Genomic DNA, 17,023 nt, shown 5'->3' on the forward strand with positions numbered 1-17,023 from the left:
CAAAGTTTCCCATGGGCATTGTGACAACCAAAAAACCAAAGACATATCATCATTACTAAAGTTACTGTTCCTATCATGCTATGCTGTGTAAAATCTGCAGTTTGGTACAATTGCAGACAATCACTGCTATAAATTCGTGAGAATTTTGCTATGAATGTAAGAACTGTGACCAGGTTTCAAGGTAGTGCAAGTGCCTCTCTTGCCACATTGTGCACACCTATCCACATGTGCTTAATGTGTTTGGCATGTAACACCACCACTTCAGTACACACAGGTACTGTATTGTTATGGCACCAGTGTTGACAGAGACAAAGCACAAAATATTAGTGGGTCAAAGTCTACCAACTTCAGCCTATCAAGAATTGGGGAGTTCTGGATCAGGACATCATGAAGAAACATTATCTATCCTGTAGGTCTCTTACAAATAGAATTAGACAAAAACAGCTCTTCAAGAAATGTACCAACAACCATTCTTGCCACACTCCATCTGTGAATGGGGTGGGAAGACCCCTTGATACAGGACAATAGGAAAGTTCTCTCCCTCCCCTTTTGTAATAATTCAGACTAAACATAACTGAACAGAATAAGCCCTCATTTTTTTATCAGAGCTGTGCGTGAAATTAACACTGAAGATACCATCATAACGATGTACCCAACATACTTCTGGGTCAGTGTAGTAAAGGGGCAGACTAGATTGTGAGGCAATTTTAGGAACAGAGATGGAGGCCTTACATGAAGTATGGTATCCGATGCCAATTGGTTTGCCTCTTGTCAGAAATTACAATCTAATATGGACAAAGCTTCACGAATGGGTTCTCAACACTAACTACTTTAGGCAACAAGACAGTCCAGTCAATCAATTCACAGTTTAAATTACCAACAGCAGGCAACTGACCTATGCACTATGCAGTGAAAGTTGTTTGGAAACTCTAAATATTAGGAAAATAATGTGTTCAGCTGAAAAGTCTCAAATCTGCACAAATCATTATAAGAGAAAGTGCCAACAAATGTATGAGGATCATTTAAAGTTTTGAGTAACCCATTGTTATGCATATTTATTTTTTTAGACACTTTACAGAATTCTGTCAATTTTCATTACAACTTTCACTTTGCTGCTCACATTCCCTCTCCTCCTCCCCCTCCCATTTTGTAAATTGTGAACTCCTTGTGGTAGAAATCCATTCTGGCTGCAGGAAGAGACTGACCTCACTTTCTGTACACCCTCCAGCTGTTTCTCCACAGAAACAAAGATTTTGATCGTAGAGTGACAGATTTAGACTATAAGGACAAAATAAAATGCTTACACACCCAACTATACAAATTTTATCCACAGTACTGTTCCACTGCACAAAAGTGTCTGAATGGAGTGGAGAGCACTTACAGTCGATTAAAGGAAACCTATCAGAATGCAACACACTGCGTCCCAGGAGACGCTGCCCGTAACTTTTCCAGAACACTGCACTGTCCTTACTCTGTTTTGATGACTCCAAATGGTGCTATTCCACACTTTGGCCTTTTAATCTGAAACCATAATGACATACCAGCTTACACCTCTTCACAATATTTCCAAAAAATTTTCTTCAAAATCTCCGAAGCTCCTTGATAACTAGCGGTTAACTATATTCTACAGCAAATTTTGTGCAACTTCTTTTGTAGAAGATTATACCAGTATGAACAGCCAAACCAGAATAAAAATTTCAATATGCAGGGATTTGTGTTCCATCAATGTCAATTATTTGAAAAACTGCACCTGTGTACAACCTATTTTTGAAGGTAACCCATTTAAGAACTGCAACATACTTAAGAAAACTATAGCATATCAGACAATCTAACCAGCAGACTCACCAGAGTCAAATGAGCTATTGGCCACAAAGCTAATCATTTGTGTAAAATAGTTAATATTGAGATATACAGTCCTTGCAGAGTCATTTCTCAAAACAAAAATTGCAGTGTCTTACTCTCTTCCATTATTCATTGCTGGAATCCAGGTGTGGCATTTCAATGAAGTTATTAAATCACAGTGGAATGTACAGCTTGTGACATTTGACTTATTACTGCAGATGGATACGCCAAATATATACTTAGTGGTACTCTCTTAAAGTAGGCACTGCTTGCCTTTCCACTGTGTTTTGATTAATTCATTGAAGCTCCAAATTTGAACCATATTAACAAATAGGGAAAAATCGAAAGATACACAGGAACTTCCATTTTTTGGAAATGTGACACTAGGTACTCTTACTGCATATTGTTTGAAGTAAATTTTTAGTTTTTGCAAAATAGTCAAATTCATGACACCTGTCAATCTGGTGGCCATATCTGTCAAATACTATCAATTCATTGGCAGCCAACACTTTGGTACTCTAGATTCATTAACATTATAGCATTTATTGTATGCAACAATTTTTCATATGAATAATGGGGTGGCTTGAACCGATTCTCTGATAATTGTTATCTGGTTTTGGCTGCTAGGTCTGGGGGACATTCTCTTGTCAGCGACATTTCTATCTTCTCTAACCCATCAACTTACTTCTTGAGGAAGTGATTACATGATGATTGCTAAAATGCTCACTTTTCATATCCATGTTCTCATCTCTGCAGTGCATCGCTAATCAATGCTGGCAACCATTCACGTGGCTCCACAGGTACACAGAGGTCTCGCAGGCATTTCAACAATTTTTCCTCTAACAGTTAGCTCTTATGACAGCACACAGTCTAAAAAAATAGACATCTTCCATCTCCCCACCCACAGCTGTCCCACCCCTGCACCAGTGTAGTCAAGGCATTAAACTGAGAGGTACCTCTAAAATAGGATGCAGCAGAAAGAAACTACATCTAAAAGCAATTAAAATAGACTAACAAAGATGACAAAGTGGTCAAGGAGGTAGGGTCAGGCATCCCCCAGACTCAGTATGCAATGGGAGCTGCCCCAACCCCAACCACCTCACCCCTGTCAAGCACCGAAGGTAGCTTACAGCCATTTATCTGGAAATAAAAACCACTTTCCCAGCGAAAACTGAGAAACAGATCAACTGTCCATCAATCTTCTGCCAACATTTGAGGCAAAGAATTCAGATGGCTATGCTTAGCATGGAGGGACAGAACAAGAAGCTTCACAAGTGCACTACACGGGTGGCTTATTACATAAAGTAACTTTATAGCTTAGCCTGGTACGACCGATGCAGAGGTAACATAGGACAGTTTATTCCATCTTGGCTTCTAGGAGGGACAGAAGGAAGAGCACCATATAGTAGTAGCCTCCTTTATAGCCCTGCAAATCTGCATCTGGAATTGGCAAAACCAAATATTCTGCTAGTTCATTTTTGCAACACAGGTAAACACAACCAAGGAATCATTATGACCAAGTTCACCAAGAGGGTGATGTATAACAGACCACAGGTTTCCTGAAGTAATGTCTGTCAACAGCCTGAAGACCGCTCACTGGGTAACTACATATTAAAATTAAACCAAAGTAAAGGGAAGCCTGTTTAATAAAGTGGAAAGCTCTTAACCACTATTAGCTCCTCTGTAAAAACACTAAGTTCCTGGCAACAAAGGGTGTTCCTGGCAAGCAGGAATCATGAAAGAGTATCCCAGCTTATCCATGGTTTTAGAGCTGTCAGCATAAAAGATTGCAGTACGCTACTATTTAAGAACAGAACATAACCAACAGCGAGAGATCCTGAGGGTGAGACCTTAGGACTTCAAAATGGATCAGTCCTAATGTGTGGATTGGGCACCAACCACGGGGATGTGCAGGAGAAAACATTATCAGCACATTCCAGGGAAAAGTGGCTATGACCTTAGCAAAGCGCAGTGAGGTGCATTCCAACTGGTAATCCCATCAGAGGACGAATATCAGGAGGTTGACACCCTGCATTTGTAGAAAGTATGCGATACATACAATACCAAGAGTTGGTATCATCAGAACTGCCACATCTCAGAACTGAAGACTTTAGACACCAATTCAGCAAGGAGAATTGTCTATAGGACTCGTCTGGAAGGCATCAATGGCTAGACAAACTCCAGAATGATGACATGGGTATAACACTTTCCAAGCTGAAGACCCCACTGGGCCATAAACCTGGCAATTCTTGAGCAATCTGGATGAGATCAAGGCCCAGTAAATATGGAGAAGAGTAGCATGAATTGCACCCAAAGAGGCATGGGCTGGGAAGCGGAAGTGTGTAGCTTTCACATGCAACTAGCCTACTCAACTATTATCAGTAAGCAAAGTCAGCTTTTTATCAAAAAACGGTACACTCAACTGGCGCTACCACCCGAATATGAAAACAAGACTAAGCACTTCGCACAGAACGTAACCAAGAGTAACTGCAAGGAGCCGTAGCAGCCGGTGCAGCAAGCTTACCCCAACGCGTATCTTGCTGCCCCTGGCGACCAGATCTTTGCGTAAGCCTTCCAGCAGCGTATTGACGGCGTGTTTGCTTGCGTAATACATCGCCAGGTCGCTGTTGTACGGCGGAGAGTGAGCAGCCAAGCTGAAAAAGCCGGAAGATGTGTAAGTAGGTCGGCCAAAATAGGCTGCACGTATTGTCGCATTGTTACAAGTGGGTACACAGTTCTATCTTATCAACAAATGTAGTCTTTTTCTCGCGCAGCCCCCGGAAGACTTCATTCTAGAGCTTTAGTATCAACTAAAATTTTAGATACGATGGCAGCATAAAAACATGGCGGAAGGAACATTTCTGTGCCTTACGACTATCACGGCTATCAATCATTCCACCTAAGTGCATTTTCAAGCAGTGCGGTTGATTCAGAAAACGGGTGTGTGGGTACCGCATGCTGTAAGCCAAAAATCACAAAAATTAGTGGGTGGTCATTTGTGCATCTTCGATTGCTCGTCATCAATTTGCCTGTGTGCAACACCTGTGCGCATCCATAAAAAAGTTGTGCATCTGGTGGAACAGCGACGGTTTTTTGTACTACGAATTACTTCCCCGAGGTGTAACCATCACTGCTGATATGTACTTTCAACAATTAAGACGTCTTGCAGACTCAGTCCAGGGATAACGACCAGGAAGACTGCGTGAAGTGACGCTACTCCACGATAACGTCCACCCACATCCTGCCTGACAAAACACTGTACAGGAGTTGGGAAGTCATTCTCCACCCACTCCACTTTCACCTGAACTTGCGCCATCAGATTTTCGTCTTTTCCGTTCTGTCCAACAACCTTCAAGGAGCTTTCTTTCCTGATGAAAATGCGCTCCTAATATGGCCCGAAAAGTTCTACGTGATTTCTACATTCGCGGAATCTTAAAGTTATCTCAGCATTGGCAGACTTAAATAATGAAAGAATATACAGAGTCTTCAAAAATCATCCGAATTTAAAAATCAACTTATTTTGCACGTGAGCATGAACAACGTACCGTCGACAAGAGCAAACTAGTTTTACATGGTTTCCCCGTAGGTAGCATTGTGCGCCCACTTCAGTTCAGTTCTAGTAAAAATTGTGTCTTAACAGAAAGCATTGTGTGTTCTTTTCGCGCAGTGTGGGTCAGTATTAACTGTCCAGCCTTACTTTCGTACTCGATATGGTGCGGATCCTCTAACAGCACAGAGCATTAGACGATGGCACGAGGAATTCCGAGAAACAGGTTGGTTGTTTAAAGGCAAATCGCCGGGCTGCCCCCGAATGTCTGAAACGCATCCGCCAATTTCACAAGCAGTTCGCAGAAAGCCGTTAGTCATCCAGCTAGACAGCTCAACATGCCCCCAATGTCCGTATGGCGTTTGTTGCGTCGACGTTTACACATGAAACCATACAAAATTCAGCTACCCCAAGCTCCTGATGAAAGTAGCAACATGTGGGGTTCAGCAGTTTCGTTCTTGGCAAGATGGAGGATGACAGTTTTATTCCATGCTTATTGTTCAGTGACAAGGCAACATTCCATTTAAATGGAAAGACGAATCGTCAGTGTGAGAATGGGGGTACGGAACAACCAACTGAAGCTGTAAAACATGAGGGACTCTTCAAAATTTAATGTGTTTTCTGCAGTTTCACAGAAAAAGGTGTACGGTTCATTTCTGTTTGCCACGAACACCGTCACAGGAAGCACGTATCTCAAAATGCTTGAGAACTTTCTTTCCCACATTCTTGGAGTGATTCGAACGACTTCATTTACCAACAGGATGGGACACCACACTGGCATCTGGAAGTGCGGAAATTTTTAAATCGAAGGATTACTGAAGGTTAGATCGTTGACACTGGACCGAATGATTCAGTCTTACGTTACTGGCCTCCTAGGTCACCGGACATGACTGATTATTTCTTGTGGGGGTTTATGAAAGGGTGTCTCCGTTACTAACAAGGACATAGGTAACAGCAGCTGTGGAAACTAACTCAAGACATGCTCGCTGCAATGTGGGAACAATTTGAATACAGCACTGACTATATGCCGTGCATCTCAAGGGGGCATATTTGGCACCATTGGAAAGGTATGAAAAGTTTCCCATTCATAAAAAAAATTCAATGTCTATGTTTATTAGTTTCAGAAATACAGACGTGCCAAATCGGATGATTCTTTCTGATACTCCCTGTATTGTGAGTACTCAAGTCTGATGTGTATCTTATTTTTATTAAACGTATGGAAAATGCTACGAACTTCCGTTTGTTCTTTAATTACACCACCAATGCGAGTATTCCGTGTAACGTATCGACTTAAGAGCTGTGATTTGCCGCACGATTTTCTAACACAAAATGCGTGATGAAGCGCCTACCTGCTGACGTGGATGATGAAGCCGTCGTCGACACCTCTGGCCAACATGTCCTGCACTGCTTCTCTGGTGCAGATGCTCAGACCCAGCACATTCACTTCCAAGACGCGTCTCCACAGATCCGTAGGTGCAGCTGCAAAAAATAGAAGGGTTTTACGCTGAAGGAAGCCGTGACAAATGTATCGACTAATGACAATTTCCAGTATAGTGAAAGCACTTAAGGGGGAACGACAGGGTGACGGACGAAAATATTGCTCTAATTCAGGATTTTTTTCCTCTGTACTGGAATGTAGTAGACAAATGGGGTTTGCTGCAATGGACAAAGCATACATTGACGTTTTTATTGGCATTTTTATTGGAAAATATTTGTCTTTACTGTGTAATCGGGGCAGCTCTGAAAGGAGGTAGATCGACAGTTGTCGCTGTAACTCCAGTTGTGATTATCCGAAACATTAAATTAACATATCACCCTCATACGTACAGAGTTTAGTTCATCGTAGGGATTTCCAAAAATTTTTGTGGTCAATTATAAATATCTGAAAAAATAGCAATTTTTTTGGACCATCTTTTCCTGCCGAAAAAGAATTTAAGAAAATTCAATTTGGTTCAAGGGAGACAATCATTAAACAGAATGAAAATTTTAGCGAGGGCGACGACAACCACGCCGAAAAACGGTTTTGAGAAAAACGCGTTTAAAGTTTAAAAGGTATTTATCATACAGAAAGAGGGACGAAGTTTGAAACTTACGGGACGTCATCAATGCCTGGTCCATAATTACTATCCCCCAGGTAGTGGATGGCCGCTTTCTGCTACTTTGGCTTGGTAAGCCCTCCTTTTCGTCCTCTAAGCCCTTTTCGCCGCTGGCGTCTACCTCCATAGAATCAGGGATTTCATCGCCGATTTTGCTATGAAAGGCATTTGCATGTAGGTACACTACTGTAGTATAGCATACACTGAGTAGACATAAGGCCAAATTTGAAGCTTTCTCTTCGGCTGGATGTTATTTTTGGAGCGTATCTCCGAATGAGACTATTAAAACTTTTGTTCACATTTTGAATAAAATCGCGCAAACAACGCTCGAGCAAATCGGGTTTTCTCAGATCAGTATTAATGGAGGTGAGAGCATCGATAACGACTTGTGACAATGGCGTCTTGTGTTTGTAACTTTCCAGTTCATCGTATGCTTCAGCTTCAAACGCTCACAGAATCGTTACTTTCTGGAGTTTGCGCATAAAGTTTGGGGAATAATTCTTCAATTTATATACATTATACTTCTGTAATAAAATATATGGTTTCTGCGACAGTCACTCTGTCGTTTCCCCTTATGCGATCGCAAGCACTGACGCGTTTTACTAGCCTGGTAATTTAAGCGATTTTACTGGACTACACAAGATACGGGCGGTTCTAACACACTGCAAGCTACGTCTAAACTAACGCAGACATTTATAGACACAGTAGAAACTTAAGAAACACATCAAATTAGCACACTTACGATAGAAATCAGAGTGCATGAAAGAAAAAATTGAGAAATCTGTAGTCAGTACCATACCAATAGCTGTGTTCCACAGCATTTAGCCTAGGAGAAATGAAAACTACAAAACAAATATCAAATATTTACGTTACGATAAGTGACAGTGGTACCCCTAACCTATGACCAGCTGAGGAAACAAATTTTGGCCGGAGAAACGAGTAACAGTCCTCTTTAAGCTAACATAAAAGACGAAACCTTATGTGGAGGGATTACATTTTTAAATGAATTATCACTGTAGTAGCTATACGCATTGCAGGCGCCACCCATTGGTGGAAGGGCAGCGACTGTACTTAAGGCATTCCATTTATGAAGCATGCCTAAGAAAGTGTCCTCCCTGAATATGGTCTTTAAATCTGTAGGCCATACACGAGAAAAATCAAACAGCTGCAAAAAAACAGACTCGTTGGACTAAAATGGCAGCAGAAAGTCCTATGGATATTAGTGCGCAGTCGAGCCGACGAAAATAAATTAACTTCATGTACACAACAAATTTGTACTCAGCACTTAGTATATTATTCTTAAATTCGAACGGCACGAGACCACTATCACAAAATTCGCTGTTTTCGAATATTTATCACGAATGGAAATTCATACAAAGATGATAGTCTATAACGGCTCTCATTCTCAGCAGTTGCGAGGTTGGGCAACTCATTTCAGATGGGCTGCCCATCTCAACAAATCCACGCGATGGCCGATACAAAATTGTAGCCACACTAAAGAGTCGAATGTAACCTTTGACGATAGGATGTTAAGGAATCCTTTGACTATACGATGTTAAGGAAATTTAATTCCTAGTTCGTGGGCGCAACAAGATACAATCTAGCAGAAAACCCAAATAAATTCTGGTCGTATGTAAAGTGGCAAGATGCAATCTCTAGCTTTACTGTAAGATAACAATGGCCATGTAATTGATAACAGTGCCACTAAACCAGTTACCAAACGCGGTTTTCCGAAATTCCTTCAGCAAAGACTACGAAGTAAGTATTCCAGAATTAGAATCTGGAACAGCTGCCAATATGATTAGCGAACCAGCTTAAACCACTTAATGAAGGCAAGACCTCTGGTGCAAATTGCGAACCAGTCAGGTTCCTTTTAGAGTAGCCTGACACTTAGCAATCATATACAACCCATAGCTCACCTAAACATCTGTACCTAAAGGCTGGATAACTGCCCATGTCACACCAATACTCAATAAAGGAAATAATAGTAATCCGCTGAATTCTAGACCCATATCACTGACTATCTCCCGTAGGATTTTGGAACATATACTGTACTCTAACATTATCAATCAACCCTAAGAAAACGATTGGCAAATAACCAAAACAGTCAGGAAAGATTGTCCTTGTAAAACACAATTAACTCTTCAGCCTCACGAAGTAATGGGAATGCCAAACTTATTCTATATTGTTAGATTTTCAGTTTGTGTTTGACACCTTTTCTCGTAAGCGACTTCTTGTCAAATTGCGTTCCTATGGAGTATCGTCTTAGTTATGCGACGGGATTCGTGATTTGCTGTCAGATGGCTCACAGTAATAACTAACGGAAAGTCATCGAGTAAAACAGAAGTACGAGTAATACCTGTTGTTTCCCAAGGAAGTTTCATAGGCACTTTGTAGTTCCTGATCTACATTACCGATTTAGGAGACAATCTGAGCAGCCCTATTAGACTGCAGATGGTGCTGTCGTTTATAGTCTAGTAAAGTCATCAGATGATCAAAACCAATTGTGAAAGGGGCAGTTGACTAAATGAAAAATGTGACGTTAGCGAGACCATCAAGACTATCTCGTGCATATTCACTACCTTGGCATGTTATTTTAAGATTGAAATCGTTAATCATTTGAACTAAACATGAAACCAGTCAAGAACATCCCTATAACATGTAGGATTTGTCACGGTCGATACTGATCAAGTTTCTTTAGTTTACGTACCGCCAAAAGTAATTGTCAAAGGGAATGCACCTGCTGACTATAGTAGTCTCAATAGCGACAAAATTCGTAGAAGCCCCAGAACAGACAACTGTACAAAACTATGCAAATCAACTTACAGGGCAAATGACAGATCCCACACGCTTGTTACAATTAGTCGTGGTTTTCGTATCTGCCGCGGTTTCGTATCGTTTCTTTGCCTGTGTGGGTTAAGCCCTGACACTGCCCAGCAGCACTTCCTCCTGCAGTCTGCACTGTCCGTTGACGTTTGTCTAACAATATGATTATAATGTTTGGTTTGTTGGGCGATGAATTGCGCGGTCCTCTGTGCCTGTACAAAGCCAAAATTTTTTACGAAGTCCAATTTTTTCAGTCCAGTCTAGCCACTGTTTGTTGGTTTGAGGTATAAAGGGGCCGAAGTACAGGGTCATCAGTCCCTTGCTCCTGACGCAAGCAAGGCTCAAGGTAAAAAAACACCCAAGGTACATTTGAGAAAGTAAAAGGGAAAGGAATTGGGAACCACAACTAAAAACGAATGGAATGAATGGAACAAAAAACGGGGAAACACAACTAAAAGCAGAAGGTATTAAAACCATAGAGCAGATGGTCTGGGCTGGCTGATCAATAATAAAGAGGATGAGCCAGCCACTCTGCAACACAAAATGTCCACCCCAAAAAAACAAGGCGAGATGAACACATGTAGGGAGAAAGACGGCCACCAATACAAACAAATGCAAAGAAAGGGCGACAGAGTTAAAATGGAGGGAGGGTGGCGGCCTCAGAAGGCTAAATACCCACCCTTAGATGGTACTGTAAAAAACCCCTTACGAATAAAACGGACAACTAAATCTGCTGTTGAGGCACTGTCACCCAACACCGAAGGTAGGGTGCTGGGAAGGTTGAAAGTCCGCCGCAGAGGGGCTAGAATTGGGCAGTCCAGCAAGATGTGGACAACAATCATGTGAGCCGTAATAAGATGGGTCCTCGCGACGGAGGAAGTAGCCATGTGTGAGCCGCATATGGCCAATGCGGAGCCAGCAGAACCACAGAATCCGTGCGAGAGGCCTGCATGGAGGTCTTCCACACATTTGTAGTCTCCTTAATGACAGTTTGTTGTGCTTACCGAGACTATGCCAATCCGTTTCCCAAAGCTGAAAAACCTTGCGGCGTAATAATGATCACAGGTCATTTACAGGGATGCTGGTCTCCAGAAGCGGTTTCCGTATAGCCTGTTTGGCCAGACTGTCTGCTAGTTCATTTCCTGGGATTCCAACATGGCCTGAGCTCCACACATACACCACGGAACGACTGGACCATTCCAGTGCATAGATGGACTCCTGGGTGGTTGCTATCAAACGATGGTGGGGGTAGAACTGGTCGATAGCTTGTAGACTGCTCAAGGAGTCAGTACAGAGAAGAAACGACTTGACAGGGCATGAGTAGATGCACTCAAGACCACGTGAACTTGCTACCAGCTCTGCAGTGAAAATACTGCAGCCACCTGGCAGGGAGTGCTGTTCAATATGTTCTCCATGCCATGAACATACACCAAATCAACGTGACCATCAGCCACTGAACAATCAGTGTAAACCACTTTATGGTCCCAGTACATGTCAAGACTCGAGAGGAAGTGAGTGGAGAACTTCAGGGTTCACCGAGTTCTTAGGTCCATGTGAAAAGTTTAGGCAAAGCTTCGGCCTAGGTGAACACCATAGAGGTGTACATCAATAGGCTTCGAGTATAGATGGTAAAGGCATGGACTCCTCTTCAGACAGACGATATCTGATGCAAACTGCAATCTTAAGCCCTGACCTGGGCATCCGATGCGGGAGATGAACTGCCGTCGGTTGGGAAAGGAGACAGTAATGCAGATGCTCACAGGAACTATGTATGTGTGCAACGTAACTGGCGAGCAGTTGTGCACGCCTAACCTTCAATGGAGGGACCCCAGATTCCACAAGGACGCTGGTCAGCAGACTAATCCTAAAAGCTCCTGTCGCTAACTGAACACCACAGTAGTGCACTGGGTCGAATAAACGCAACGCTGAGGGCGACGCCGAACCATAAACCAGACTCCCATAGTCAAGGCGGGATTGAACAAGGGCTCTGTAAAGCTACAGCAGCGTAGAGCTATCTGTGCCTCCTGAGGGCATTAAGGTGCTGCCAGCACTTCCGCTTAAGCTGACGAAGGTGAGAATGCCAAGTCAATTACGCGTCGAAAACCAGTCCTAAGAATCTATAGGTCTCCACTACAGTGAGTGGATCGCCATTAAGGTAAAGTTCTCGTTCCCGATGAACATTATGACGCCGACAAATGTATGACACGACTTCGCAGCTGAAAACTGGAAACCGTGGGCTAGGGCCCTTGTGGATTAGATTTACTTTCATGTCAATTGATACATAGTGAGGAGGTGGTCCTCCAGGATGTGGAACATGTCAGAAAAACAACAATACATGACAAATATTTACAACTAAAACAAATAAGCTAATGTACCATTCCACAGGTCCCAGGTGGATTGATAGTCATTTTTTAATGACCACTATATGAGTCATTTTACAAATACTAATATACTGAATTTAAAATAAAGTTTATTTGTAAGTTAATAAACATGCAATACAACTACTATAATACTTATTTACAATGAACATATCACTGCACTGATATGGCGCAGAAGTTATATTGTACTTAGATATATTTACACAAATCAGTTGGTTTTACTGAGAAATTCATCAATGGAGTAGGAGTTGGCCACCAATAAATCCTTTAGGCTTTTCTTAAACTGAATTTCATTGGTTGTTAAGCTTTTTATGGCTGCTGGCAAGTTATTGAAAATGTGTGTTCCTGAATAATGCACACCTTTTTGTACAGGACTAAGTGACTTTAAATCCTTGTGAAGATTATTATTATTTCTAGAATTGATTCCATGAATTGAGCTGTTGGTTTGAAAAAGTGATATTTTAAATGACAAATTTCATTAAGGAATAAATATATTGGGAAGCAGTAGTTAGTATCCCTAGTTCCCCAAACAGGCTTCTGCAGGATGTTCTCGAGTTCACACCACATATAACTCTTATTGCACGTTTTTGTGCCTGGAAACTTTAGCTTGGCTTGATAGATTACCCCAAAAAATAATCCCATATGACATTATGGAATGAAAGTAACCATAGTATGCCAGCTTTTTCATTTTTATATCTCGTATATCTGACAAAATTCTTATTGCAAACAGATTTGTTAAGACACTTCAGCAGTTCTGTGGTGTGCTACACCCAGTTGAATTTATTATCAAGCTGTAATCCCAGGAATTTAACACTGTCCACTTCTATCTTCTTGTCATATGTTAGACATATAGTCGTGGGACACCCCTTACAAGTTCTGAACTGCATGTAGTGTGTTTTTTTCAAAGTTTAGTGACAAAGAATTGGCGAGGAACCAGCGATTAATGTCCACAAATATTTTATTAGCCGATCTTTCTAAGACAGCACTTTATTTGCTATTTATTGCAATGTTTGTATCATTGGCACACAATATGAACTTGGCATCTGGTAATGTTACTGATGAAAGTTCATTGATATACACAAGAAAAAGTAAGGGGCCCCAAAATGGAACCTTGTAGGACCCCACACGTAATTAGTTCCCAGTTGGATGATGCCTGATAGCTTGATCCATGTCTCTTTCGTAACAACACCCTTTGTTTCCTGCCAGACATAAGATATGAACCATTTTGCAGCATTTCCTGTTACACTAATAATCTAATTTACTTAAAAGGATATTGTGATTTACAGTCAAATGCCTTTGACAGGTCACAAAATATACCAGTTGTCTGCAATTTTTTGTCTAATGAATTTAGCACATTTTCACCAAGTGTAGATAGCCTTCTCAATATCAGAGCCTTTTTAGAAATTCAAACTGCGACTGACTTATTTGAGATAAGATGGTTATAAAGCCGAATGTACATTACTTTTTCTAAAATTTTTGAGAATGCTGGTAACAGCAAAATTGGATGGAAACAGTGGGTTAACTTCAGCATATTTCAGCCATTCATTCAGGAAATATTCCACTGATAAATGACTGGTTACACAGATAGCTTAATATGTTACTTAGCTCATAATCACATTCTTTAATTAACTTTGTTGATATTTCATCATACCCACTAGATGTTTTTGATTTTAAAGATTTTATGATAGACATTTCTGTTGGGGTAGTGAGGGTCAAATTCATATTATGGAAGTTACTTGAAATGTCTGGTCTGAGGTATTCCATAGCATCTACCGAACCTGACAACCCCATCTTTTCAGTAACAGTTATAAAATGTTTGTTAAAAAGTTCTGCAACACTATACATATCAGTCACCAATGTATCATTTACTCTTTATGCTATTTGTTCCTCTTCATGTCTGGTTCTACTGGTCTCCTTCACTATATCCCATATTGTCTTTATTTTGCTATCTGATATGACTATCTTTTACTTGTAATATATTTGCTTTGAAATCTGTATTACAGTCTCTAACATTTTGTAGTATTTCTTGTAATGTGCAATAGCAACAACGTCAGAACTGTTTTGGATTGACAGATACAGTTTTCTTTTTGTTTTACAAGATACCTCTATTCCTTGAGTAATCCATGGCTTCTTTGTAGACTGTTCTAACCTTGGTAAATTTTGGGTGAAACCGTGTTCGAATAAGGTAAGCACTATTAGCAAAATTGTTATATTTTTCATTCCTGCCATTAGCACTGTAATCAGTCCAGTGAATGTGTCTGAGGAGTGTCCCAAAAAAAATCAATTTTTGGCTGATTGAGTACCCTCTTGAGCTCAGATTTAACAAATTTTATATCTTGTCCAGTATTAACATTTAACCGAAGGAACTGCATGTCATGGTCTGAGAGGCCATTGACTATTGATTTTGTAATATGATTTTGTTCATTGGACTTTTCTATAAAGATGTTATCAATGGCTGTTTGTGAGCAAGTGGCTACCGTAGTGGGGAACTTTGCAGTGAGAATTAAGTTGAATGCTAGTGTTACTAACTCAAATAAGTTCTTATTGGTAGAGTCTTTAAGGATATCTATGTTGAAATCACCAGCAACCACTATTTCTTTGTTTTTGGTTGTTAAATGGGCCAGTACAGCTTCAAGGTGGTTTACAAACAGATTAAAGTTACCTTCAGGTGCTCGATACACAATATTATGAAGGATTTTTTGTGAAATTCTAATTCTGTTGTGCATGCTTCCTTAAGCTGTTCTAGGCAAAATTTATGAATTTCTATGTTCTTAAATTTATGACAGTTCCTGATGAATGTGGCAACTCCTCCTCTCTCCATTCCTGATCTACAAAAGTGAGATGCTAACCTAAACCCTGTAACATTAGAAAGTTCTATACCAGTGGTCACATGATGTTCAGAGAGGCAGATTATGTCAGCTGGGTTTGAAGACATTCATCTATGCAGATAGTTAATTCATTAATTTTATTTCTCACTCCTCGAATATTTTGATGCAATAAAGATAGCTGACATTTCACATTGACCGAGTTAAAATTGGGTAGAGTTAAAATATATGCTGACTGTTGAAAATTCTTACCAATAGCTGTTTATGCTGATGTAATAAACCTATAGGACTACTAAGCAACACCAGTAGTGGCGGACCAGAAGACTTCTGTATAAGTCGTCTGCATACAGATAAAGTGAGACAGATGACCCAACAGCTGATGCTAGACTTCATGGCCACTAAAAGCAGATACACTCAATACAGAGTCCTGTGGGACCCCTATCTCCTGGATAGGAGGGGGGGGGGAGGGGGAGGAGAGACTATGGGAGGGACCAACTTTGATGTGGAAAGTACTGAGCTGTAAGATATGTTTGATAAAAATCGGGAGCGAGCCCCCAGAGATCCCAATCATATAAAGTGGCAAGGATATGTCGCCAGGTCGCGTTGTAAGCTTTTCATAAATCAAAGAAGACAGCCTAGATGGCAGACTAAGGAAACTACATTATCAGTGGTAGAGCGACCTTGGCGCCAGTAAGCCACGTGACTCCTGGACCCAACAACCACCGACTTACTATACGTTCTAACAGCTTACAAAGAACGTTGGTGAGGCTGATGGGCCGATAGCTGTCCACATCAAGCCGGTATTTGCCGGGTTTGAGCACTTTAATTTTTTTGTTTTGGTTTTTTAGGGCGCAAAACTGCTATGTCATTAGCGCCTGGTCTGTGACTTAGGCAACGGTAAAAACGAAAATGGAAAGCAGCAGCAATGGGAAAACTAAAAAATAGGAGAAACTAAAAGCAGAAGGAGAGCTTCAAAATCCACTACAGAAAGGGGGTTGGTTGTCCCCAAAAAGAGCTTCAAATGACTGACATCTCACTGGCACTAATAAACTCGACAACGCGATCGGCCGAGCGCGTGTCATCTGCTAAAATTGACGATATATCAGGCGACAGCTGTAGACGGGCGCGTAACTGAGTAACATAGGGGCACTCAATTAAAAGGTGTCTTACCGTCCACAGCTGAGAACAGTGGGGACAGAGTGGGGGAGGATCGCCGCTTAAAAGATGTCTATGGCTAAAAAGACAGTGCCCTATCCGGAGTCTAGTTAAAATTACCTCCTCCCGACGACGCGTTCGGGAGGAAGAGGTCCAAGCACAGGGAAGAGCTTTCACGTCCCACAATTTATTATGGGGAAGTGTCGACCAATGTGCGTGCCATAATTGAAGAACACGACGACATAAAACGCTCCGTAGATCGGCGAAGGGAATCGATTGAATAGCTGGCCGAGGAAGAGAGACTGCAGCCTTCGCTGCAATATCGGCCGCCTCATTGCCACAGATACCAACGTG

At 41.3% G+C, this 17,023-nt stretch overlaps 3 protein-coding genes across 5 annotated transcripts in view; all 3 read right to left on the reverse strand.

Annotated features, from left to right (window-relative positions):
* LOC126456997 (dehydrogenase/reductase SDR family member 11-like) overlaps positions 1-17,023 on the reverse strand; it is a 604,547-nt gene that overhangs the window by 166,253 nt on the left and 421,271 nt on the right. For all 3 annotated transcript variants that reach the window (XM_050092964.1, XM_050092965.1, XM_050092963.1), the window contains exons 3-4: positions 6,739-6,868; positions 4,367-4,496 (exon numbers count right to left, since the gene is read on the reverse strand). In XM_050092964.1, the coding sequence (XP_049948921.1) occupies positions 4,367-4,496; positions 6,739-6,868 (260 nt within the window). The remainder of the gene's footprint in view (positions 1-4,366; positions 4,497-6,738; positions 6,869-17,023) is intronic.
* The window catches only part of LOC126456999 (farnesol dehydrogenase-like), a 209,425-nt gene that overhangs the window by 166,253 nt on the left and 26,149 nt on the right, over positions 1-17,023 (reverse strand). The gene's annotated exons all lie outside the window — the stretch shown is intronic.
* The window catches only part of LOC126457001 (farnesol dehydrogenase-like), a 222,571-nt gene that overhangs the window by 81,862 nt on the left and 123,686 nt on the right, over positions 1-17,023 (reverse strand). The window lies entirely within an intron of this gene.

The sequence above is a fragment of the Schistocerca serialis genome, chromosome 2 (genome assembly GCF_023864345.2).
Source record: "Schistocerca serialis cubense isolate TAMUIC-IGC-003099 chromosome 2, iqSchSeri2.2, whole genome shotgun sequence".
Lineage (NCBI taxonomy): Eukaryota > Metazoa > Arthropoda > Insecta > Orthoptera > Acrididae > Schistocerca > Schistocerca serialis.